Source organism: Gracilinanus agilis, chromosome 1 (assembly GCF_016433145.1).
Source record: "Gracilinanus agilis isolate LMUSP501 chromosome 1, AgileGrace, whole genome shotgun sequence".
NCBI classification, from domain to species: Eukaryota; Metazoa; Chordata; class Mammalia; order Didelphimorphia; family Didelphidae; genus Gracilinanus; species Gracilinanus agilis.
In genome coordinates, this window is record NC_058130.1 from 793,934,035 (window position 1) to 793,959,321 (window position 25,287).

The 25,287-nt window shown below is 52.0% G+C and overlaps 1 protein-coding gene across 1 annotated transcript in view; it reads left to right on the top strand.

The window, feature by feature from the left end:
- Positions 1 to 2,710: 2,710 nt before the first annotated feature.
- The window catches only part of LOC123230517 (zinc finger protein 345-like), a 35,729-nt gene continuing 13,152 nt past the window's right edge, over positions 2,711 to 25,287 (top strand). Inside the window, exons 1-6 of the mRNA XM_044656655.1 lie at positions 2,711 to 2,767; positions 11,990 to 12,338; positions 14,049 to 14,120; positions 21,632 to 21,677; positions 22,275 to 22,396; positions 24,038 to 24,105. Coding sequence (XP_044512590.1) covers positions 2,711 to 2,767; positions 11,990 to 12,338; positions 14,049 to 14,120; positions 21,632 to 21,677; positions 22,275 to 22,396; positions 24,038 to 24,105 — 714 coding nt within the window. The remainder of the gene's footprint in view (positions 2,768 to 11,989; positions 12,339 to 14,048; positions 14,121 to 21,631; positions 21,678 to 22,274; positions 22,397 to 24,037; positions 24,106 to 25,287) is intronic.

A 25,287-nucleotide genomic window follows, 5' to 3' on the forward strand; every position in this document is an offset into this window, starting at 1 on the left:
CAAACAGCCAAGCATAAACACTCCATCATTATCACCATAGATCCAGAGCTGGAAGGGCCCCAAAAGCTTCAAGTCTGCTGTCTTTTCAGCTGGGGAAACTGAGGCACAAGGAGGGTAAATGACTTGCCCAATATCATACAGGTAAAAAGGATAAATTTTGGCTCCTGAGCCACTGTATTTGGATATACTTCAGTGTCCCCAACAAGCTTGGTCTCTGGGGAAACAGGGCTGAGGAGAGTTGTCTACACAGTCAGACACAGCTGAAGTATCTGGTGGTTCTGCTGAACTACTTACAACAGTCTGTGCTGAACTTGGTAACAAAGAGGGAGAAAGACATCGAGAAATAAGGGTGAAACCAAGATAAGATGAAGCAGTAAAAGTTTAAGCAAAACCTTTCTAGCTGGTGCAAAGAAGGTGAAGAAAGGAAGAATGGCTGCTGATCTGAACAGGGCTTTCAATATTAAGAGATAACTTTTCTATGTCACCCAAGTGCCAGGCCCTGTGCTGAGCACTTTACAAATATTATCTCGATGGATTCTCCCAATAATTCTGGGAGACCAGTGCCATTATTATCCCCATTTTACAAATCAAGAAACTGAGGCAAAGGTAAAGTGACTTGCCCAAGGTCACACACTTTGAATATCTGAGGCTAGATTTGACTTCAGAGCTTCCTAACTTCATGCTCAGCTCTCTATCCACTGTGCCATCAGCTGTGAGTGAGAAAACATCTGCCAAACACCCACATCTGAGTGACTACAGCTGTCAGTCTTTCCAGTAAAATTGATCCAGAGATCCATGGAAGGAGTTTTCCGATCCTTGCGCAGCTCGGCCCATATGTCTTCTCTGAAGACGGGCCCATAATGGTCAGTCAGTCCCTGTTTCCGTGACCCCTTGATTGCTTACAGACACTTGGGGAGGAGGATACTCTTTTCCCTCATGTGAAAATAACAGAAAAATGTCGCCCCTCCTAGTAGGACATCACTGATTGCCAGCATGGCAGAAATCCAGTGCCTGACTTCCGAAAGAGGCTGGCAGAAGTCATCTCCCACACCTGAACGCCAACCCTCTTTCCTCAGCTGCGGACTTATGCTCTCCCCCAAAGATTATTCCTGTTCCCAGTGAAGAAGCAATAGGGAGGAGGTGGAGTAACTCAGCCCATGGCTTTAGTAAAATGTCTTCCAGCAGGGATTGTCTTACCTTTGCCAGGGGATGTCCAGATGAAGTCCTCTCCAGCCAATCAGAAGAAAGATGCACCTAGGTTTAAAACACCCCGGAGGCGGTCCTCACTTGGGGTCTTTGGTCATGGAGAGAGGCCACTGATTCAATTGATTGACTGGTCATCGTGCCAATAAAGTGATCGTGCTCTGGTCCTTGGCCTTTGGACTGACATGGCCAGAGTGCCCGTTTTTCAATTTACATCCCTTCTATAAACTCTTATCTTGTCCTGGAAAAGAAAACATTCCTCGGTCTGCCTTTGTCAGAATTGTTTTCAACACTCCAGGGAAACAAGCCCTAGGGGACAGGAAGGAATTGGGATCAAGGGGACCAGGAGCACAGTTGGTATTCCCAAGTTGAGAGAAGGAGAAGAGAACAAGGATTTCTCTGGTGTGGAGAAATGCATGCTGGTAGATGAATTCCTGCTCTGGGAATCAACCATCAACCATTTCTTATGTGCCTCCTCTGGGCCAGGCACTGGGCTATGGGCTTTGAATACAAAAGAGACAAAAGAGAGTCTCTGCCCTCAAGAGGCTTACAGTCTATTGGAAAAGAAGTTTGATCATTTCCTTTCCTTTGGCCCCCCTCTTTAAAGTTTGCCCACCACTGTTCTAGGATGTTGATCTCAGACTAATATAACCATTCAGGGTCATCTACAATCTCCACATTTGACCACCCGGCAGGGAATCTATTTTTTTTTTTTTTTTACCCTTGTACTTCGGTGTATTGACTTATAGGTGGAAGATTGGTAAGGGTGGACAATGGGGGTCAAGTGACTTGCCCAGGGTCACACAGCTGGGAAGTGGCTGAGGCCGGGTTTGAACCTAGGACCCCCTGTCTCTAGGCCTGACTCTCACTCCACTGAGCTACCCAGCTGCCCCCAGGGAATCTATTTTTAACAGTCCAACAATCATCCACTGGTCGTGGTCGCCATTCCAGGCCTATTCAAGACACAACAGGCTTCCAGAGGACACTTCAAGGACAATGGGAGAGGAGGCTCCTTCCCAGACAATGGAGGGCTGGTTGTTAAGAAAAGGCATTCAGTGTTTCCCAAGAGCCTGCATCCCTCCCCCCCCCAGCCACAGTCCTGGAAGCTGTGTGAGCAGGGCCGGGGTCTCCTGTCTCCTCTCCCACTTGTAGGAGTCCAGACATGGCCGTGTCCATTCTAAGCATCCCTCAGGCCCTCGTGCCAATGGACCTGGGGATGGACCAGCCAAGGGGAGGTCAGAGAAGCTCTGCGTCCCTCCTTCCTCTGGGTCTGTGTGCCCGGATGTTCAGAGATGGTGTCAGAGGCTTGGCGGGACCAGCAGCCTCACCTTTGCTCTGGACCTCCTCAGAGTTGGCCCGGGAGGCAGTGCTGGACACGGGATGTCTCTGAGGTCCCTGACAAACGGCTGCTACAGTCCCAGATGATGGGCTGCGAGCCCTGCCCGAACGCCGCTGGTGTCGGTGTCCACAATGGTTCCCAATGTTGCCAGAGCTTTGAATGCCAGAGATGGTGATCCAGCGCCTCCTGGACCCCGAAACCAAGTACTGGCTGAGCCGGGAGAAGGTGGGCCCCCGTGTGTAGAGAGAAGGAAGACGGCGAGTTGTGAGCGAGAAGCAGGGGAGCATCTCTCCCTGCTCCCTCGTGGAGGGGGCCCAAAGGACGGGAGCCTTTCTCTGAGCTCTGGAATCCCTTGTGGGCAGGCACAGGGACAAGTCCAGGTTCTAGCAGAGGTTCTCCCAGAGCTCTGCTCCCAGATGTCCCACACGTGGAACAGACTCTGCCCACTTTCTCTCGTTCCTCCCATCCCTCCTTTGTTCCTTTGGGTTTCCACCCTGTCAGGGCCCAGAGTCTGGGTCAAAACCAAGGAGATCTCTGAGTGGAGGAGAGGACAGATTCCAGGGAAGAGGGCCCTGGCCCTCCCCACGTAGAATGGGTTGGGAACCAAGAACTGCTCAGCCTTACGTTGCCAGGAAGCACAGGACCAGAGCCCGCGGAGCTGAGAGTGCCATGGAGGGCACAGCGCCTCATCGGCTCCTACCCAGTCTCATGCCTGTCTCGGTCTAGTGTAGCTTTCGGCAATCTGTCCCAGTGCTGCCACGTGAATGAGGAAGGCCACTGGCCAGTGGGGTTCCTGATGTCACAATCACCTGCCAGGGCCAGAGGGGCCTGGGAGAGTAGCCCCAGGGCTTGTGGTTCACATTGAGAGACACTGAAGGAAGCAAGGAAGCATGGGAGCAAGGCGCTGCCGAGACAGAGATTCGAGAGGGAGCTCCGGATGAAGGGCCTCTATTTCTAAGGGACATAAGGAATGGGCTGAGCTTGGAAGGAACTCGGAGGCGGTGGTAATATCAGGAGGCTGAAAAGGGAAGTCTTTGGGTGGCTATTGTCAGGATTGCAAAACACAGTCAATAAAGAAGACTTCATAAAGGATGATTTTGTTGCTTTGATGGCCAGCTATAGATTCAATGGCATCATTGTAGAGTGGACCCCATCAGCTCAGCTGGGTGACTTCCCCAGTAGTGATCAGGAGCAGCATGTGAGTAGGACTGAGGGAGGGGATGGTGAGGGTCATCCAGGATCGAGGGTAGGCAAAGCAGGATCACAGAGAAGGGTCGAGGGCTTGAAAGAAAAGCACAAGGTCAGGTCAAACTGGGAAACTCTAGAGCAGCGGTTCCCAAACTTTTTTGGCCTCCTGCCCCCTTTCCAGAAAAAATATTACTTAGCCACCTAGAAATTAATTTTTTTAATTTTAATAGCAATTAATAGGAAAGATAAATGCACCTGTGGCCATCACCGCCTCCCTGGATCGCTGCAGCACCCACCTGGGGGTGGTGGCGCCCACTTTGGGAATCACTGATCTAGGGTGATGATTGGAAGGGAAGAAAGAGAAGTCAGAAGAGAGTTGAGTGATAATCTGGAAGACCATAGAGGGGAGAAGAGAGTATTGATCACTGGGAAAAAGAAAAAAGGAGGAGGAAGAGGAGGAGGAAGGAGGAAGGAGAACAAAGGAGGAGAAGTATGAAGATGGGATTAATCCCACCCTATCTATTTTTAGATTAAATCACCAAAAGTGTAAATACCCCACTTAATCCTCAAGTGGGGGAAGTCTGTGACCCACATGTGCAAGAGTGGGTGACAAATCAGAAACGACCGACTGCCCCCTGGGCAGTCCTAAGCAAAGCCTTTGTTGTGATTGGTACACATAAAATGGGAGGAATACACAGGAAGTGATGCAAAAAGAAGTGCCTTTAAAAAGAAGGTGCAACGTGCAGTGGGGTCCTTCTTCTTTGTTCTTCAGAGTTCTGAGTTCAAGTTGGAGGCTGATGAAGAATCTGCTTATTGGACCTGAGACCTTGGACTTGATGAGACTGTTCTTAAATCTCTCCCTTTGAACTACCACGTGGTGAGTGTGAAAAAGACTGACTCCTTTCTTGCTTTATTCCTCCCGAGGCCTTCGGCCCTCAGCTCAAGGCTTAGGCCTTTCCGGTCGAGGACTAATTAGCCCTGCCTGGGCTGAGCCAGGGGCCAGAGCAAATTCCTTAGTGTGTTAGGTTGGATATCTTGTCCTCTCCTCTCTCTGATTTTCTTATTTTTACTCTCTCTTCCTATTTGTAAATAAACCACCATAAAAGTCATTCTGACTTGAGTCTTTCCTTTGGAACAGAATCAATTCCTGGTGACCAAAACTCTTAATATTCAGTCCAACCATAATTTTTTCCTTCTTCACAGAAGGAGGAAGGAGGAGGAAGAGTGCTGCAAAGGTAGAAATGAAATGATGAAAGACTGGTGCTGTTTGTAGGAAATTCCTGGGAACTTTGGTGGAGAGCATGAAGGAACTTTAGAGGCCATCTAAGCCAAATCCTTCTTTTTGGAAAAGAGAAAACTGAGGTGTTGGAAGATTAAATTGCTTGACTAAAGTCACATTTGGGGGAACCATTTGAGGGAAAATTTGAACCCACATCCTGTGCTTCTAGAATCATTGCTTTTCTCACTGTACCACATTTCACTGGATTCCTTGGAGAAAGTGTCCCATTCATACAGGAACCTAGACTTTTGACTATAGTTTCCTCTCCCTCACTCTAGGGTCAGGCCATGGCTCTGCCCCCAGAGAGCAGTTCTGGGCCCCTGCTGGTGACTGAGCCAGTGATAGAGCACAGCAGGACCATCCAGAGGTTTGCTCTCGCTTCCCAGAACCCTGGACCACTGTGTGACTGATGCTGCCAGACATGGTCAGGGAGGCATAGCTGCTGGAGGTGTCCTTGGAGCCAGAGAGTCTCTTGGGAATCCCTGAGGGGGGCTCCACTTGGGGGCCCAGACCTGGGGCCCCTAGTGCAGGACATTGGGACGGACTGACCCAGAGACCTTGACAGTGACCCTGGCTGAGTCAGCACAGCCTGGGCCCCAGTCCTGGGTGGGGTGAGTCAGGGGCTGGGGACCCTCTGTGCCCCCCTCACACAGCAGGGAGAGGGGAGATATCCCCCCCCAGCCTGAGTTCCACCTTCTTCTGAGACCCCTCAGGCTGGCACCTTGGTACAGAGTGAGGAGGGGGAGGAGGAGAGGCCATGGTGGAGACACCCCAGAGCTCTGCCTCCTAAGGCCCCTCAGCTGGGGCTGGACTCTGCCAAGTGTCTTTGATCATCCTCGTCCTCCCCCTTCAGCCCTCCATGCATATCTTCTCTGTGTCTCCCACCCAGTCATGGCACCTGGTCTGAGATCAGAGTGAGGGGGGTAGTGTGGAAGGAGGAGGGGATGACAGGGCAGAGGCTCTGACTATGCTCCCCTGGGAGGATTGGGGAGGAAGCAGCTGCTGAGCCTTCCTCCAGCCCAGTGACCCAATGGCAGGGACTTGGGGGCCCCTTGGAGGGGGAGAGAAAACCCAGGAGTCCCCAAACTGCACCCCACACTGCCGCCTTGTGGCCCACAGTCAGACGTCACCCTGAGGTTGGTGCAGAGGCTGCCATCAAGGGTAGATGAAGCCCTGAGGGGGTGGGAAGGCTGCTGAGGACTGGTGAGCCTACAGAGCAGCTCCTCACTGCTCCCTGATGGCCATCAGGTTGATGTCTTGTCCAAGTACTGACCTGAATGGTGAAGGCACCAAGGTAGAAAAAAACAAATTACGAAATTTTCTCCTTATAACTTGTTGCTGCTGTTTGTTGTTGTTGGTTTTTTTTTAACTCAGTTCCCAATACAGACTTTTAAAGGAAATCTTCCATCACATTTTATTATTTTTTAAAAATATCTATTTCCTCAGTTGGAAGTGAAAACAATTTTCAGCTCCATTTTAAACAATTTTGAGTCAAATTCTCCCCTGACTTCCTTCCCTCCCTCCCCTTCCCCTGAGACAATAGGAATCTTCTTATAGATTTCACATGTCCAATAATACAAACCCCTTTTCCATATTAGTCATTGTGTGGAAGAGCAATTGACCCAGAAGAAATGCAGAAAGAGAAGCATCATTCTTTATCATCTGTCTTCAGCCTCCATCAGTTCCTTGTCTGGAATCAGATGCCATTTTTCCTCCTGAGACCTTGGGGATTGGCTTCCATCACTGATTTGCTGAGATTCTCAGTCACTCACAGCTGATCCTCGCACAGCACTGCTATTCCTGTGTACAGTCTTCTCCTGGTTCTACTCATTTCACTTTATGAGGTTCTTCTAAGCCCTTCCAGGCTTTTCTGAAATCCTTGTTTTTATCATTTCTCAGAACACAATTATATTCCATTATAATCACAGACCACAACTCATTCAATCATTCCCTAATGGATGGTGGTGTATTTGGGAAGCTGTAAGATGCCAGGAGTCTGTAGCAATCAAGTCTCACTAATCTTTTGGTCTATGAAGGGACAAACACACAAACAGGCTTGAACTGGAAGGGAGGGGCAGGATCTTGCTAAGTGCTCCTTCACTTCCCCCCTTTTACTAGGCAGTTGGAAAGTCAGTTATTACATGATAATGGTGGACAGACTTGTTAACTACAGGGCCAGGACAGTAACTTAGGAAAGACTGAACTCCTAAAGATGATAACTTTCTCTAAACTATTTCCCCATAAGTTGAATAGGAGAGAATAGGAGAAGCTTGATGTCTTGAAGCTCACAGGTACAGAGGATAGGTTTTACTTCTGAGGTACAAAGCAGGAGGAACTCAGTTTAAGGAGATTGTGAGTATATCTCAAATATGTAACTAGGCATTGCTCCCAATTGATAACAAGTTTAATAACAAGGTGGGAATGGGAAATAAAGGAGAAGGAATAAGGGTTGATAAGGTCTGGGAAGCCCTCAAACTCTTATGTCCAAGCAGCCCCTCCCCCCAAAGGGGAAAGGTAACTTGAATAGCTAGTCTGCTCTCTATCCCTATAAATATTCTTCCTTTATGTCTAAATAACTAAACAGAGGTAAACTGTGATGGGGATTGAATGTCAAATCAAGGGAAAGCAAGTTGGCAGCTAGGAACTAAAATGGCTTTGCTCAGATTCAAGCCTCAAGCCCCCAAAAGCAACCCAGGACCCAAGACCCAGCAAGCAGGGAGTGTCCTCCTTACTCAAAACCCAGGAACCAACTGCTTTTAACTGCCCCCTCTCTCAGAGTTCTTGGGGGGGGTGTTTCTATGGAATTCTGAGCTGATCCTGTACCCCCCCTGCATCTTGAATCCCTCTCTGCAATATGAATCTCACAATGAACACCCCTGCAATTTCCAATGCATTGCTGCTACGAAAATAATTATCAACATTTTTGTAGGGAAAGGTCATTTTCCCATTTTATTTTTAATTCATTTATGTTTATCAAATTAAAATTCCTTCATAATTTCCTCCATATCTTCCTATCCTCCTCACACTAGAGAAGGCATCATTACACACACACACACACATACACACACACACACACAGTTCATCAGTTCTTTCCCTGGTGCTGAACACACAAAAGTCATTCTTCCAACAATTCTTCCTGTTGCTGAATAGAATGTTCCCGGGTTCTGTTCATTTCCCTCTTCACAACTTCATGGAGGTCTTCCCATGGTTTTAAAACTTAAGCTGCTCATCATTTCTTCTGGGGCAGGACTATTCCATCAGAACCATATGCCCCAACTTGTTTAGCCATTCCACAATGGATGGTGTGAAAGTGAAAGGAATCCTGCCTCTAATCATAGTTGGATTTGTTCCAGCCTCCATTTTTTCCTAAGGTTTCTGATCTCCAACAAGAATGCTTTGTGACTGTAAGAGCAGCTTGAGAAAAGGGACCCTGACTGAATCCTGACCCAACTATTCCAACTAAACCTGAACAACTGTTCCAGCTGGAGCAGCCTGAGAGACTTTCAGACTAAGCAATTGGTGCCTCCACTAGAAGCAACCTCAGACTTTCCAGATACAACAACTGCATCCAGGCCTGTGCCAGAGATTCACGGTCACACTCTTCCCCCTGAGCTATTGTGGTCTTGAAGCAATAAAAAGTTAGCTTGCCCTGTGTCTGGTGAGCTCCTTTTTCTTGGGAGAGAAGCTCCCAAATGCAAGCTGTTGTGCTGAGAATACAATAAACAGAATGGCCATGGCTCTCCCTCTGGTTCTTGGTGTCCCTCTCTCCCTCTTGGACTCTGGCCTGTGGGGAAGGGCTTGGGTTGACCATGGGCATCCCCTCCGTTTCCAGGTCTTTGCCATCACAAAGAGAGCTGCTAGAAATATTCGAGAACACAAAGGTCCTTTTCCTTTTTTTCTGATTGCCTTCGGAAATAAACCCAATCATGGTGTTTCTGGGTTAAAAGGTTTTGTGACTCTTGGAGCATAACCCCCTGGAGCCAGAGAGCCTGGAAACCTCTGGGGTCATCCCATGGGCAGACAAAGGGTGTGACAGATGCCAACCAGGAATGGGTTTGGGAGAGGCAGAAGGGGTCGCCATTTATAATAAATTCACAAAACAGCTTCTTCTAGTCAATTCGTTAGTGATGTGGACCTCGAGGGGTTTTCTTCTCTCCAAGATAAGGGATTGGGAGTGGGAGGAGGAGACTTTGAGGACCGTGGATGATTGAGAAATGAAAGATATCAACAAAATAGACTTAAAACTAAAGGAAGACGTGTGTGTAGTTAGAATTCCCCCCCCAAGCCTGGCTCGTCTGACCCAGCCTCCCCTTTTGAGCTGAGTGAATTGCTGTGAACCCACCTGTGTGTGTGTGTGGGGGGGGGGACGGAGGATAAAAGTTTTGGTGTGGGGCTGCCCACTCTCTCTACTTCCCTGAACCCGGCAGAAGAGTCTGGCTGAGAGCCAGGCAGGAGAAGCCACATGCGTGGGCAGTTAGGTTAGAAAATTAGGCTTCATGCTTCTCTCCTCTTTTATTTCTTCTACTCCAAGTGATTATTAATAAACTCTCTGGAAAATAAGAAGCTGGAGACATTGACATTGACTTCAATCTAACACTTGGCAGGGCTTTGCCAGCCTCATCTAAATGATGCACCTCCCCAAGGTATGTCGGGCTTTTGTCTCTTACCAAACAAGTGATCGCGAGGTTACTTTACAGAAGGAGGTCAAATAACAAACTGTTGTCGGGGTGACAAAGGTTGGACGTTTAACAAGAAATGCTGAGAAAAGGGAGGAATGAAACATACAGGCTGCCATTTAATCCCGACAAGAATCCTGAAAGGATTATCATTGCTGCCATCCCCATTCTACGGATTAGGAAACTGTGGCAGACAGAAGCCAAGGGACTTTTCCAGCTACAAAGGCTTTAAGTGCCCAAGGCAGGATTAGAACTCAGGTCTGACTCCAGATCCAGCACTCCTCTCTTCCATATGGCCCGGCTGCCCTGAAGGGTCCCGGCATTGCCGCGTCTCCCACCTCACAGCCAAGCCCTCGTCAGTAGGATTTGATCATTATAAATGCGGACGACTCAAGGTCTTCTTGACCCCATCTGCAGCCCTCTAACCACGCCACACACTGCCTCTCCCACTGGTGTCCTCTCTTTAAAGCAATATGGCAGCCCCAGAAAGAGCCCCGATGCTGGGACTCTCGCGTCCCTCCTCGAGGCGAGAGGCTCATTCACCCTATTTCCAGACTGAAGAACGGAGGCAAGGAGTGGGGCCTGGAAGGGGGGCGGGGCAGGGCGTCCCAAGCGCCCCTCACTTCCTCCAGGACTTCCTGTGGCTAAAAAGTAAGAAACTACAAGTTGTTTTCAAGAAGCCTGAGTAGGAGCGAAACTTCCCCGACTGCGCAGCCTCTCCCTCAGCGTCCCTCGGCGAGGCACACGCCCATTGGCTGATCCGGAGTGGGCGGGGCGCCCTGGTGCTGCCAGGGTCACGCCCCCTTCCTGCCTGGAACTTTGAGCCAATCAGAGGCCCCGCCCGGGCCCCGCCCACAGCCACTCCCTTCTCTCTGGATCTGGGGGACCCGCCTCTGGCTTGGGGAAGTGGGCCCAGGGCCTGCTCCCGACCTCCTGCGGGAGGCAGGGGCCAAATAGCCACAGGTACAAGATAAGGCTTGGATCAGATAAATAGGAAATAGGAACCGGGAAGGGAGCGGCTGGGTGGTTCAGTGGATGGAGCCAGTCCCAGAGACGCGAGGTCCCGGGCTCCAATTTGTCCTCAGACGCTGTGTGACCCTGGACCGCTCACTTGCCCCTCCTTGCCCAGCCCTGCCGGCTCTTCAGAAGGGGAGGGTCCAGCAATAACGAGGAGCCTGGGGAGCTCCGAGGGAGGAGGGAGGCGACTGGCGGGTCCGCCTGGAGAAGCTCCGATCAGCCGCCAAGTCCCAGCGGAGGACGGAAGGACCGGAAACCCCGCGGCCTGGGCACCAGGCGGCCTGGGACGGAGGCTGTGGCGGGAGGCTGGCGCCGGGAGCGGCTGCTAGGAGCGCCGCCGCCGCGGCCCCTCTTCCGGACGGGTGCTCGGCAGGCACGAGGTCCCTCTGGGCGCGTTCCCAAGGGACGGGTCAAGCCCGGGGCTTCCTGAGCCCAGCTGGCCCTCCCCCTCTGGGTCAGGCCATCCCAGCAGGGCCCAGCCGGAGGGACCGAGGGCCGCGAGCCGCGGAGGCTGACGCGTTACCCGGGGCCCTCCCGCTCCGCACGGGCCCGTGGGCACTCCGCCTTGGGCAAAAGCCTACGGATAGGGGCAGCTGGGTAGCTCAGTGGAGTGAGAGTCAGGCCTAGAGACTGGAGGTCCTAGGTTCAAACCCGGCCTCAGCCACTTCCCAGCTGTGTGACCCTGGGCAAGTCACTTGACCCCCATTGCCCACCCTTACCACTCTTCCACCTATGAGACAATACACCGAAGTACAAGGGTTAAAAAAAATAAAAAAAAAAAAGCCTACGGATAAGTTTCCCCAGGTGGGTCCTGCGGGTCCTCCTCCTCCTTCACGGGCGGCTCCTGTGCCCAGACGGGCTCTCCAAGAGCCTCGTGCCTGGAAGAGAAGCTGCTCCGGCCGAGGAAAGACACCGAGCCCGGATCTGTAGGCCGAGCGGCTCCTGCGGGGCTCCCCGAAAGCCCCGGCCAGAAGAGCCGCCCGGATGGCCAAGAGAATGGCTTCTCTAGGCGGCACAGACGCGCTGGAGCTCTGGGACGGGGAGGCGCCAGGAGCCCGCCAGGAGCCGGGAGGACTCCGCTGGAGCTAAGCAGACATTCCAGGCTGGGGGGCCGCCGTTGGAGCTGGGACCCGGCCGGGAAGGCCAGGGGGCTCCGCGCGGTGAGACGGCGAGCCGCTGGGGCTGGGGCTAACGGTGCGGTGGGCTCCGGCCCGAGAGGGGGAGGGGAGGCGGGGGACGAGGGGGCTCCTTCTACCTGCGGGCGCCTCTCCGGCTCTCCGCTCCCAGCGACGCCCTCGACTGGACCCTGCTGGCGGCCCGCACACGATTGGCCCGAATGGGGCTGAGCGAAGGGTCTTCGGTCCTGGAAAGGAACGCCAGGAGGAGGAACCTCAAGAGCTGGCTCTGCGCAGCATCTCCAGACGCCTGGGAAAAGCCGGCGCTACCGCCTACCCCGGCCTGGCCGGAGCCGAGGGAGTGCCGAGCCAAAGCAACCCAGCCAGCCTGCGGAAAAGGGAAAGGCCGGCTCAAACCGCGGCCCTCGGAACCCCGCCGGGAACCCACTCGCCGGGAATCCCGGAGAGCCAGCCAAAGGCGCGCCAATACCCGGCGGAAGTCGAAGGAAGCGGCCCAAACGGTAGGAAGCCCTGCGGCCTGGCATTTCCCTCTCACACCCATTTTAAAGGAAATCCAAACACTCCCAACTCCAAACTCTCTGCCCTTAAAATCAACAGCTTCACTTCCCCCTTTGGGAGAACGGACGGCTTTAGGAGATGCCGAGGATCTCAAAGCGCCTCTTTTAATTCACTGTAACTGCTTTTTTTTAACACCTGTTACCCTGCTCAAGTGCCTTAGACATTTTACTCTGAGTAACTATTGTTTTTAACATTTTTTCAGATTCCTTTGACTCTCGTGCACTTTCAGGATATGCGTTCTCTCTCTCTTCCTTCCCCATCTCTCCCCATGATCCCTCTCTCTGTGTCTCTCCATCCTTCCCCTCTCTCTTCTCTTTTTTCCTCCTCTTCTCTCTCTCTCTCTCTCTCTCTCTCTTTCCCCCCTCTCTCTCTTCCTTTCCCCATCTCTCCCCATAATCCCTCTCTCTCTCTGTCTCTCCATCCTTCCCCTCTCCTCTCCTTTTTTCCTCCTCTTCTCTCTTCTTCTCTCTCTCTCTCTCTCATATATATATATATATATAAAATAACAAACCACATTAAAACCTAGCACAGTAAATGGATTTCTGTCTGGGGTAACAAGATCATAGGTCATGCTTGACTGCCCGAATGGCTGAACTTCTCCATCCCTGCATCTTCCGCTTTCACCCATCCAGGACTTTTTCTTTTCATGATTACAGAAAACTTGGCATGCCAGGAGAAAAGAGGGAGATAACTCAAATGAGGGAGCGGTGCTCCCCTAATGTGGAGTAATGCCAGGGGAAAGTTGGCAATGATGCCCGGCCACCTGTAGGACCTGCCAGATGGTTTGCCCCTGTCCCTTGGGAACTTGCCTTAAGGGAAGTCCCAGACTGACCTCTTCTCAGCCTGAACAGCCAATCTTAGTGTCCCCAGGGACCTCACTTTAGAATCCGATCTGGTGGGCCCTTTTGTCTTAGAAGTTTCTCCCATTGTAGCAGAGACCTCTCCCAGGTAGCCAAGCCCATGGCTGGAATTATCCTTTTGTACCCTTTGTAAAGCATCAGCCTCTCCCGGTAATCCAGCCCTGGACTCCTCCTTCTCTCCCATCCACAGTAAAGCCAATCATTAGTCAGCCTTTCCTGTCCTTTATTCCCCAAAAGGCATAGGAGACTCCAAGTTCTAGTGCTCTTTGGAAAATCTCTTTTGGCAGTGTTTCCCCAGAGACGTTGCCCCCAGAGCCCCAGAACTCTGGCTCTGTGTAGTGTTTAGCGCCTGACTCTGTGTTGTGGGTGGCGCCCCAGGAACCCATTGAATGTGGACCCCACTGTGCAGGCTGGCTGGGTGAGTGACACTCTGGGACGAGGAATTCGTATTTGGGGAAAGTGAACCACTCTTTAATCAGGAGGTTGTTAAAATGGGCAATCACGGAGGGCTGCTGCCCAGTAGTGTGTAAATGGAATTAGCTGGAGCCCATTCACAGTCAAAAATCTACCCATCCTAGGCATAGAAATGATGTCACCCTCACCCTCCTTAGTGGGGAGGGGAGTTACCCACACATGACAATAAGTAACAAATCAAGAACAAGGGACAGCCCTTTGGGCAGTCCAAATCAGTGTAGAAGCTGCCATTTGTCCACTTGAATTAGAGGTGGACCCACAGGAAGTGACGAAGGACATGATCTCTTCAAGTATGGTGGTAACTTCCTGTTGAGACAGTTGCCATCTCGAACTCCGTGCTGAAGGATCTGCTGAGACCACAGAACACTTACACTCTGTACTGTCACGTGGGTAAGTTAGGCTGACTTCCTTGGCCTAGCTGGGCCACTTCCAAACTCTGCCTATCTGGCTGTTGGGCCTTGTGCCTTTTAACCTTCTCTCTCCATCCAGGCCTTTGGCCTGGACTAGCCTCTCCCTTTCTCTTTATTCCTACCAGATTATAAATAAACTCCTCAACCCGATGCTGACTTGGGTCTGATTTAATTACGGAATCAACCTGAATTGTTGATTCCTGGTGGCCACACTCTAAATATATATCTATAAATACGTAAATTTTTGCCTCTTACAGTAGATGTCCAGAACTCACGCCCAGGTAGCTGTCAATAATTAGAGAAGTGGCCGAAAGTTGCCTAACTCTGACCTGAAGCAATTTTTCGGGGCTTGGCACAGGCCTCTGGGTTTCCCTTGGACACCCCGGATCCTGGAGGTGCTTCGGGTCAAACTGTAAGCAGGAAAATGCCTTTGCTTCCTTGCATTCTTGACTTTGGGCATCATACACTCACGATAAAGAAAGAGCCCGAGAGGTATCTTCTCCTTGGATTCTCCCCTAGATTCTGAGATAGCCTTCCAGCCATGCTCTGCTACCATCGGTTCCTAAATTATGCCCCCCCCCCCGTGTCTTTGGGACACAAAAACATCACTCTAGCCCCAGTCAGGTGACAAACATCCCCGACTCCTGCCTACCTCATTCCGTCATCCTTCCTTTAGTCACGTAGTCCATGTTGTCTAAAAGATACAGAAGACCCAGGAGGCATCTCCTGGAGAGGTAGTAGCCCACTTTTGCCGTCCTCCCAGCCACTTAGACATGAAGTCCGAAAGAATCATTTTCCTTTCTAAGCTAAGTTATGGAGTCTTGCATTCTTGCAGAGGGTACCCATCCGGAACTTGAGGGTCACTTCAAGTCCTGCCCTCCAATAGGCCAAAATGGGGTTCAGTTCAACCCAGCTGGGCAACTTCCATGCTCATGTGTATGTGTATGTTTGGTGTGGTCACATGAGCGAAGCTGTGTCTCCCCAGCCTTTCCCTCTCGGAAGTGGGAGCGAGGATGGCGTGGTTCAGATGACTGTCCAAACGGCAGCGAGAGAGCATCAGTGTGGCTGGGTGACTGAAGTGGGGGAGCCGAGGTTACTCAACCCAAGTGTTCCATTGAAGACTGGTCACTGCTTCAGACCAATGGAAATGCAGAAAAGTTCCTCTTACATGAAATGCTAGAACAAAAGTTTTTAAATAGTTGTGGGGGGCAGCTGGGTAGCTCAGTGGATTGAGAGTCAGACCTAGAGATGGGAGGTCCTAGCTTCAAATCTGGCCTCAGACACTTCCCAGTGTGACCCTGGGCAAGTCACTTGACCCCCATTGCCCACTCTTACCACTCTTCCACCTACGAGTCAAAACACAGAAGTTATGGGTTTAAAAAAAAAAAAGAAAGAAAAGAAAGAAATGGTTGTAAATTTTTGTGAAAAAGCTTCTCCTAGAGCAGTGATTCCCAAAGTGGGCGCTACCACCCCCTGGTGGGTGCTGCAGCAATCCAGGGAAGCAGTGATGGCCACAGGTGCATTTGGGGATGGTGAATAACTGTAAGGGGGCAGTGATAGTATGTGACAGGGGGCACTAAGTAATATTTTTTTCTGGAAAGGGGGCGGTAGGCCAAAAAAGTTTGGGAACCCCTGGCCTAGAGGCTGGAGAACTTCAGGTCTCCATTTGTTCTGGGTTTTATCTGTGTTGTATTTCTGATGTATTTCACAAATAAAGATTTCTCTAATAATCACCTCAAAGGCGCTTAAAGGTCAGCCAATAGCGTCTGAAGCTGTACTCTTGGTCCCCCCAAAAGCTGAAAATACAGGAACTTGCCATCTGCCTATCAGAATCTCCAGCATGAGACAAAGAACATCCAGGATTCAGAACTTTCTATTTCAGTGGTTCTCTTTATAATCTGGGGCTCGGGGAATATGGAACATCTTGTATATAGACAGCAGTTAATTTTTTAAAGATGCCTATAAATGGGATCGATTTTTATTCTAGGTTATTAACTCCTGATTAGAACACTGTGGTTTCCCCGATTGTCAGCTATTGCTTTATTCTGACTAGAGAAGCCAGGACTTTTCTGAGGAACGCATATGCACATGTTCTGGAGTGTAAAACAGTCTGTTTGAACCTGGGGACTCACAGACCTGACCGGTTATTGCAAATGGGCAAGAAATATTTAGGACAATGCCTCGTGACTAATGGGAAAAAAGAAAACAAACCCAAATGAACCCTGAGTGTTTTAACAGAATAGCTGAATCTCCTCTTGGAAGCAGCTTCGGCCTCAGGCCAAGAGAGATGTTTGGGGCAAGTGCAGTCCTTTCTTGGAGTCCAGGTGAGAATGGAGTTAAGAAGAGAACTCCATCAGAACCCCTGGGACCCTAACTATAATCACCAGCATTTCCTAGGGAGCCAAGACCTAGACAGATTACCCTGCAGCCCTGAACCTGGAGGAGTCCATAGGAGAGCCCTCTGCCCAAAGGGTGTGTGAAGTGAGTTTGGGGGGGCCTGGCACCCCCAGAAATCACTCTAACAAGTAGACAGGAGACTCGGATCAGCTGGTGACAGGAAGCGGCCTTTATTAGAGAGAGAGCAGAGGGCAGGGCACATGGTGGGGTGTTATGGCAGCCAAGTCCACTGGCTTACAAGGAGAAGCCTTGGTTCATAGGAAATCTATACGATGGTGCCTCGAGGTCCCATCACCTGCCTGGTTTTCTTATCTGCCCTCCTCCCTCCCCCTTTTGGGTTCCCAGCTCACAACAGGAACCATGGGACTCTTTCTCAAATGAGCACTTTCTCTGTTTTAGTCCTAATTCAGGACTGGGCAAGGCAAGAGCCACAGTCTTGGCAAGAATTTTCTAGGTCGGCATTTGACTGTGTATTCTTAGGCCTCCCCATGGGACTCTCTGTGCTGCAGTTTTCCTGGGACTTCATTGTCTTAACCCTTGAAATGCGGACTGCGAGTCACTTGAGAATCAATAGCAGCAAAAGGCCGCTTTTCAAGGAGCTCGGATGGGTCTAGCCACCTCGGGGAAAGGATGTCTCTACTGTCCTCTCTGCTGAGTTAATCTTGTTCCTGGGATAACTGATCCAGAATGAGCCTTACTGCCACTAGTGCCAATGCCAACCATCCCTGGGAATGATGCGTTTCTGATTCGTTTAATCTCCACGAGGAGAAGGACTTCACCAAGTCTCCACAGACTACTGAGCTGGCTCTATTTCTCCTGCATTGCCTTGCCAAGTTCTCCTGAAGCCATTAGAGAGAGCTATTCAACCAGTGCCTAAAATCCTATTTTCTCTGAGATTCTGGCGTTTGTCATCACTCCTCCATCTCTCCTGGCGCACATCTACTACGAGAGCTGCCCATTTCCCAGATTCTGTCCTGTCTGCCACGTCCTGCGTGCCTCAGGTGGGCTGCAGGCTCCTCCTCCTCCCTTTGTAGGAGTCTCCTTTGCACCAACAGGCTCTTGAACACTTTCATGGCTAGACGAGAACCCCTGAGGAATCGGTCGCCAAAGTGTCTGAGAGGAACTGAGTGACTCTCGGGATGTTTGCTACCAGTGCCAGCTAGGACCCTGTCACGCTGTTGGCCACCGCAGACATTCAGTCCTTCTGGACTCATTGAAATGTTCTGTCGCTTCTTAGAAGTGACTCGATGCTGCTGCTCTGAACAATATCGAGAGGAACCTCATTTTAGGAAGCTCTTAGCAATGTCTTACGATTTCTGTGAAAAGCCCTCGATGCCAGGTACAAAGTTATATAAGCTGTGCTTGCTCAGCAAACTGTGTGCCTTCTCACACAGAAGGAATTGTGTAGTGAAAGCGGCATTAAAAATAGATTGAAAGTAAAGAAATATAAAAGCAAAAATAAAATCCACATCACGGCTTTATCATTTTTAGCCAGATCTCAGAGCCAAGGGGGGCATCTGCAGACTTCAGCCTCCTTTCCTGGTCATCCAAGCGAGGCAGATGTGGCTCAGAGATGCCTTGGCCTAGTCTACTTCTCTCCTGCACCTCCCTGTGTCTGCATACCTTCATGTACCCATTATTCCAGCTTCTTCTTCCTCCCAGATGCCCCCTTTCCTCTCCCAGGGAGCTAACAAGGCCCCAGACCCAATCCTGCTCAGCTCCAGTCCCTGGAGGATGGGGGGGGGGACCATCCAGGCCCTGAGGCCCCCCCAGCCCAGGAAGTTGTGCCCCCAAAGGGCCTCCCTGCCCCCCCTCCCCTCTGGAAGACAAAGTCCTGGGGGATCAGGACGGGCTCTGACAAGGCACAAGGAAAGGCCCCTTCCTGGTATAGGGGGGACAGGGAGGCCAGCATGGAGGCAGGCCCAGGGGAGATGTTTCTGGCTGGAGGAGAGGTAAGTTGGGGGGCCCAGCATGTAGGGGGACAGGACCCCTTCCTGGTGGGGGGCAGCAGGGGTGGGCAAGGCCTGGAAGCACCAGAAGGGATGTCAAGGAAAAGCTCTGGGAAGAAGCTGAGTCCAGGGGCAGCCCGATGGCCCCATGGATAGAGCCTGGCCTGGAGAGCAGAGTTCTGGGTTCAAATGTGTCCTGGGACACTTCAGAGCCCTCCTGGGTCTTCTGGAGCCCAGACTCAGCCCTGACTGTGACACAGAAGGGGAGGATAAACAAGGAGGGGAACATGGCAGGGGGAGAGCTGGGAGAAGGCAGGGCTTGTGCTGATGAGGGAGAGGGACAGGGAGGAGGAGGGGAGGCCAGGAGGCCCCTGCTAGGGGCTGGAATGGGGATGGCCTGAAAGGAGGCCTGAGGGGGGAGGTCTTCCTGCTGGGGGAGGGTAGGAGCCAGGCTTCTGGGGGCCAGGCCTGGGGGTGCCTGCAGGAAAGAGCTCCTCCTGGGCTCCTGGGGGCTGGCAGGCCTAGGAGGACCCTCCCTGCTGCCTCCCAGTCTGGGCCTCCCTTTAGGCCTCCTTCCCAGCTCAGCCTAGAAAGGCCCAAAGCCTGGAAGGAGAGTCTGGAGTCCAGGGAAGGGCCTGGAGGGCCCCCCTCACCCCTATCCTAGGGAAGGGCACGCCATGCGCAGCCCAGGCCTTGTTCTGTCTCCTTCTGAGCTCCCAGAGATAGCAGAGAAGAATTCAGAGCAGCAGCCCCAGCCCTGAGACCAAAAAAGGAAGAATCCTCCAGGGAGAGAAGCCCTTCCAGGCCTTTAGCCTCTATTCCTGCTAAAGCTGGGCCTGTAGTCAGGGAAGCCTGAGTTCTCCCTCTGCAGGACCCTGGACAAGTCACTGTAGCCTGCTTGCCTCAGTTTCCTCCCCTGTCCAATGGGCTGCAGGAGGAGTGAGCAAAGCCGCCCAGCCTCTCTGCCCAGAAAGTCCCAAAGAAGTTGGAAAGAGGCAGCCAGACCTGAGCAGCCTGAGCCCAGCAGCCCTGCAGACAGACATACAGACACCCCCCAGATTGTCCTCTGTCCATCCGGGCTCAGAGCCTGGGCTCAGGGGCTGCTGCTGCCTTCTGTAGCCTCACAAAGGGCAGGAGGGGTGTTCCTGGGCCTCCCCCAGGCCTCTGAAGGGTCTTTGGGCCTCCTGGGCTGGGTTGGTGCTGAAGGAGACCCTCCTCAGCGGGCCCAGAGGCCCAGGAGTCCCAGAGGAGTCAGCTCTGTGTCCCCCCAGATCATTAGCCAGGTACCCCCTGCTGTGCAGTGTCTAAGGCCACCTTTGAGCCCAATTCATGGGGGTTCCAGGCCCAGGAGGGCAGCCCCCGAGTCACCCGATTCCTCCTGGGGATGGGGTTGGCCCTTCCTTTGGGGAGACCCGGGGTCCCCCCCAAAGCAGAAGGAACAGCAGGATGTTCAGAGAGATCCCTAGAGGAGGGGAACCTGTGGGAGGGGTCTGGGGCTGGACTGCTGCTGCCTTCTGCCTCAGTTTCCTTCTCTGTCAGAAGGGGGGAATCCTAGGGCCACCTCCTCAGGCCATGCAGAGCAGAGATCCATGGATTGATCAGTCAGTCAGTCAACCAATAGACTCTTATTAGGTACCTGCTGCGTGCCAGGCTGCATCCAGAGGCAGCTGGCAGGGCAGGAAGGGGAAATGGAGGCTGAATGGCAGAAAGTTGGGGAAGACCCTGGGAGTGTGGGCGAAAGCCTGTGTGCATGCGCACCAGCAAGGGTGAGGCTGGGGGGCTGGAAAAGGGTGTGGTGGGTGTGTTGTATGTACGTGTGATGTAGGTGTGTGTCATATGTGTGATCTATGTTGTATGTGTTGTGTGGGTGTGTTGTGTGTGTTGTGTGTCGTATGTGTGTGTTGTGTGTTGAGAGGGGAAACTAGATATTTAAGGTTTGGTCTCCAGGAATCGGATTGGCTCGATTCCATAATTAAGATAGACCCAAGTCAGGATGGCTTTTATGGAAGTTTATTTACAATTGGGAAGGTTGAAGGCAGGGAAATTGAGAGAGAGAAACTGTGGCCCGGACCAGAGGCCCAGACCAGGTAAGAATTTAGAGGCCCAGCAGAGGGGCACAGAGCTTAATTAAACAAGGCTTCTAGCCACAAGGCCTTTTACAATGAGAGAGGCCAGAGAGGCCTCCCTGAGGCTGGAGCCTCCAGAAACACCAGCGGAGAGAGAGAGAGAGAGTCAGCCTGACTCAGCCACGTGACAATTCAAGGGAAGCCGTCAGAGGTCCCACCAGAGATCCTTCCACACCAAGTTCAAAGCACCAACTGCCTCCACAGGAAGTTACCATCATCTTTAAAAGAGCATCTTCATCACTTCCTGCGTCCACCTCCAATTTCAGGTGGACCAATGGCAGCCTCCACACTGTTTTGGACTGCCCAAAGGGCCGTCTTGTTCTTGATTTGTCACTTATTGTCACGTGGGGGTCACAGACCTCCCCCTCCCCACTTAATTCTAAGTTTTGGGGTGACATTATTCCTGGTGCCCAAGTCTGACAGTGAATGAGGGGGAGCTGATTCCATTTACACAGTGTTGCATGTATGTGTGTTGTGTGTTGTATTTGGGTGTGGTTTCTTGTGTTTTGTGTGTGTGTGTGTGTGTGTCCAAAGGGCGGATCCTGGCACCACCTCACAAGGCTGTGTAGAGCTTCGATCCGTTGATCTTTCAGTCCCCGAATCTGTAGACAATCATTAAGCCCCTCCCGAGTGCCGGGCTCTGGCCTGAGGCCGGTTCGAGAGTAAAGAAGCATCGAGGCAGGGCTGGGGGGGAAATCGGGGTTTCAGGGAGAAGGCTGCGGGCTTCTCCACCCCGGGGCCGGGCAGGAGGACTCCATTTCCCAGAATGCTAGGGAATGACGTCACACAAATATTGGCCCCGCCTCTAGTGGCAGCCCAAGGCATTCTGGGAAGCTCCTGGACGAATCAGAGTTGAACTTCATGGATTTTTTCTGGAGAAATGGAAGGGAGGGGGGACGGAGTCAGTGCACAGGCGCGGCCCGAACTCCCCAGCCTGTCAGTTAAGACTTTCTGCTCCGGAACTCCTGGGGGGGTGAATAGAGCTTCGCAAACCGCTTTCAGCATCCTCACCTTGGGAGGTGTGTATGTGCGCATGTGCAAGAGAGAAGCAGGGCGGGAGCCCCAGTAAGTGTTTGTGAGGGGGAGGGGCTGTCTCTCTGTCTGTCCCTCACTTTAAAGGTCTGCAGAGAAGACTAACAGGGAAGTGCCAGGCTTCGGCCGGGGCGGCTCTGTCTGGACCCGGAGCCGTGGCGGGGCTTTGCCCTCCCCTTGAGGAGAGAGAAGGAGCCCCCAGCCCGGGAGCCGGGAGGCAGCTGGGGGAGGGGGAGGTCCAGGCCAAGGGGAGAAGCAGCCAATATTGGGGAGGTTCCCTGTGCCCACATTCTATGAGAGGAGCCCAGATCTTGGGCACCGAAGAAATGCCGGCACCCTCTCCCCAACTCCCACTTGATGCCCGTCTCCCATCCCCCAAATCCCCTCCCCATTCCGCAGTAGCCCCTCCCCCCCAGCAGTCTCCCTCAATCCCCCCCAGTGCAGTTTCTGAACGGAATGAAGTCAGAAATGGCGGCAGAGGGGGAGGGGAGGCTTCTGCCTGGCCAGTCTGAGGCCCTTTCCAAGCCTGAGGCTCCCTGTTTCCCCCCACATTGGGGAGAGTCTCCCCTGAAGCCAGGGAAGGGCCCCGGAGCCCCTCTGAACCCTCCCCCTCTCTCCCCTCCCTCACAGGTGCACAAACAGGAAGCCCCCCTCCTCGGGGCTCCACCCCCTGAAGGACCTCCCGTGTAACCCCAGCAGAGAGCCCGCAGCCAGCAGGAATGGCCCCCGAGACCCCGAGGCCCCCCTCCCAGGTGAGTGCAATTCCCCCAGGCTGGAATCCAGCAGAGCTCAGCGCCGTGTCTCTGCCAGGCCTCCAGGGGCGCCATCCCTGCTTGTCCTCAGGGGGAGCTCCAGGGTCCTCCCTGGCTGCCCCTCATCCACCCTGTTCTGGGTTTCCTGCCTCAGTAGCCCTGCCCGAAGGAGCGGCCCAGGTTGCAGGCAGACAGGCCCAGGCGCTGCCATTCCTTCCTCCCCCCTCAGCGGGGATGGCCGGGGGTCCCCCAGCTCCAGGGAGGGCCCAGGGACAGGCTCTGCTGCTGAGCTCCAGGCCTCTGGCTTTGGACAGGTCAGTCAGGCTTGCCAGGGAGGCTTCAGGAGGCGTTTGGGGGGAGCTCAGGGGAGGCCCAGACAGGAAAAGGAGTGTTTTTAGCAGAAGGAAAGGGCAGGGCTGGAAGGGCTGCTGAGAAGGGCTCCAGCCAGCCTCCTTCCTCCAGGCCAGAGGCTGCTTCCTGGGGTCAGGCAGGGGGTCAGCCTTGGCCAGGCCTTTGTGCCTCATTAGACAGAGTAAAAAGAAGCAGGTGAGGGCCGGGGGCAGGGCAGGGGCTACTGTGGACATCCAGCACCTTGTTCTGTCCTCCCAGCAAAGGCAGCCTCCAGGGCAGACACTGAGGTTCTCCCCCACATTCCCTGCTGACAGCCATTCCCCACTGGCTACAGGAGGGCCTCAGTGGTGGGTGCTGGGGAATGGGGGGGGTGACAGACAGGATTGGGGTTCCCCAGCCCCAGGAGGAAAGAGCCTGGGAGGGGCTGGCATCAGGGTGGGCAGAGAGGGGCGCCAGGGGAGGGGGCTGGGCTGGCTGAGGAGAGCTGCCCCAGGGAGGAGAGCAGGCCTGGGTGGGAGCTGGGGAGGGAGGGAGGCAGGGCCTGGGAGGAAGGTGGCATCCAGGAGCCCTTCTTGTTCTTGGAAGGCCAGTCAGGGACAGGGCGGCCATCTGACCTGGGGGACCCCTGGCTCTGCCCTGCCTGGGTGGTGCCTGCAGTTCATCCATGTTTGTTCCTTCCATGGACAATATTGTGAGGATCAGAGACGTCTCTGGGCTGAGGTTCTGAGCTGAAGATCCAAACTTTAATTGTGGTCACTGGAAGCTGGAGGTGGCACCCAGCCAGCCTGGAGCAGAGATCCCCAGAGACGTGGGGCAGGTGTTTCCTGGGTGTCTGACGGGTCCTTAGCAAAGTCATTAACAGGCTGGAAGGTGCAGAGGATGGCAGGAATCGGGCCGTGGGGTTTGGTCACGAGGGCTGGAACCTTCGATCCTGAGTCCTGAGTTCAGCACAAGATCAAGAGAAGAAAATGGACCGAATCCTGCAGAGCTCTCAGACTGCTGAGGTCACAGGAGCCTCTCTTGGCCGAGCTTGTTTCCTGGATCTGCTCAGGCCAGCGAGTCCCTCGCCATTGCCAGGAAGCCCGGCTCCTTCTGCAGGGCCTTCAGCTTCCCCAGAGGAGGACACAGACCTGGAGCTTTGATTCCTCCCACAGAAGTCTTTGATGTCATGAATTGCTTTAATATTCTGACACTCAAACTCCATCCCTTCCAGTACTGCGGCCCATGTTCTGCTCTCATAATGGATGTCTGCTGCAGTCAGTGTCCTACCTGGGCCTCACTCTTCCTAAGATGGTCATCACAGTGACTTCTCTAAAGGATCCTACGTGATCGTGTGCTTCATGATCAGTGATGTGGAGGTGATGAAGAGTTCCCTCTTGGCCAGCCTACTGGGGAGACCTTCAGAGGTGCCTTGAAGAGAATTTCTCTACCAGAGGGCCATCTTTGGGAAATAGGTACAATCCAGGACCGGCATTCTCTTACCCGGATACAGAACACAAATACATGATCAATAATCTCTGATTACATTACTTTGAAGTCAGATCCACATTCTCTTCTGTCAATGGCATGTTTTGATTGGCTGGATACACTGATTGAGCTGCCCTTGGCTGATGCTCAGGTGTTGTATAGAGTCTTACCTTTCGGTTTTAAAAATTTTCATACTTTTTTAAGGAACTGAAAATGGCTTCAAGGTCCTGTTTATCAATAACAGATCACACAACCCCTGGAATGAAGGACATTCCTAAGAATACATTTCTTAAGACTATGAGCTACATTATTTCCTGTTATTGGGAGTAATAGGTCATTCCTCATGTTTATTATGTGTTAATGAATATTGTTTAGTGAAATTCCTTTCTAAAAGAGCATTCTCCACAGTATAGGAGCAAATGCTAAAATGTTAAACCTACTGTGATTGGTCTCCCTCCTGGTAAATTAAAAAAAATACTTGACCTATGTTTTAACTTTAAAACAATTTTGTAAATGGAATCATCCCTTAGTAAAATAGTCTGTTGATAAGAGATGTGGTGGGTCATCAAGTTAGACAACAATCAAGCCCTGTTATCAGCTCAGGGAGAGACAAGTTGTTTTGAGATCAACAAGCAACTATCTTTAGCTGGTAAACCAGATGAGGGACAATCTTGAGTTACTGAGTGCTGAACTGAATTACTTAAAATTCAATAGTCTGTAATATTAGAAATTTATCACCATCTTTATAAAGAAAAGGAAAGGCAGTTAAGCACTAAGATTTTTCAGTCAAAGAAAAGTGTTACAAGTTCATTTCCTTATTTAGAATACTGACATTAAAGAAAGAAAAATTTAATCTGTAAATTTAAGATGTAGCATTTATCAAATAGTTTGGAATAGGATAAAAATATTTACTTTTACAATAAGAATGTGATGTCATTGGTTGAATGTGAAAATCATTGTATCTGATACAAACTGCCCATTTCAGAGACTTTATTTAATTATAAGAATTTATCACAGTTTGCCAGTTTGTACTATGGTCTCAGGTAATGTCTGACATTTCATTGGATAAAGCA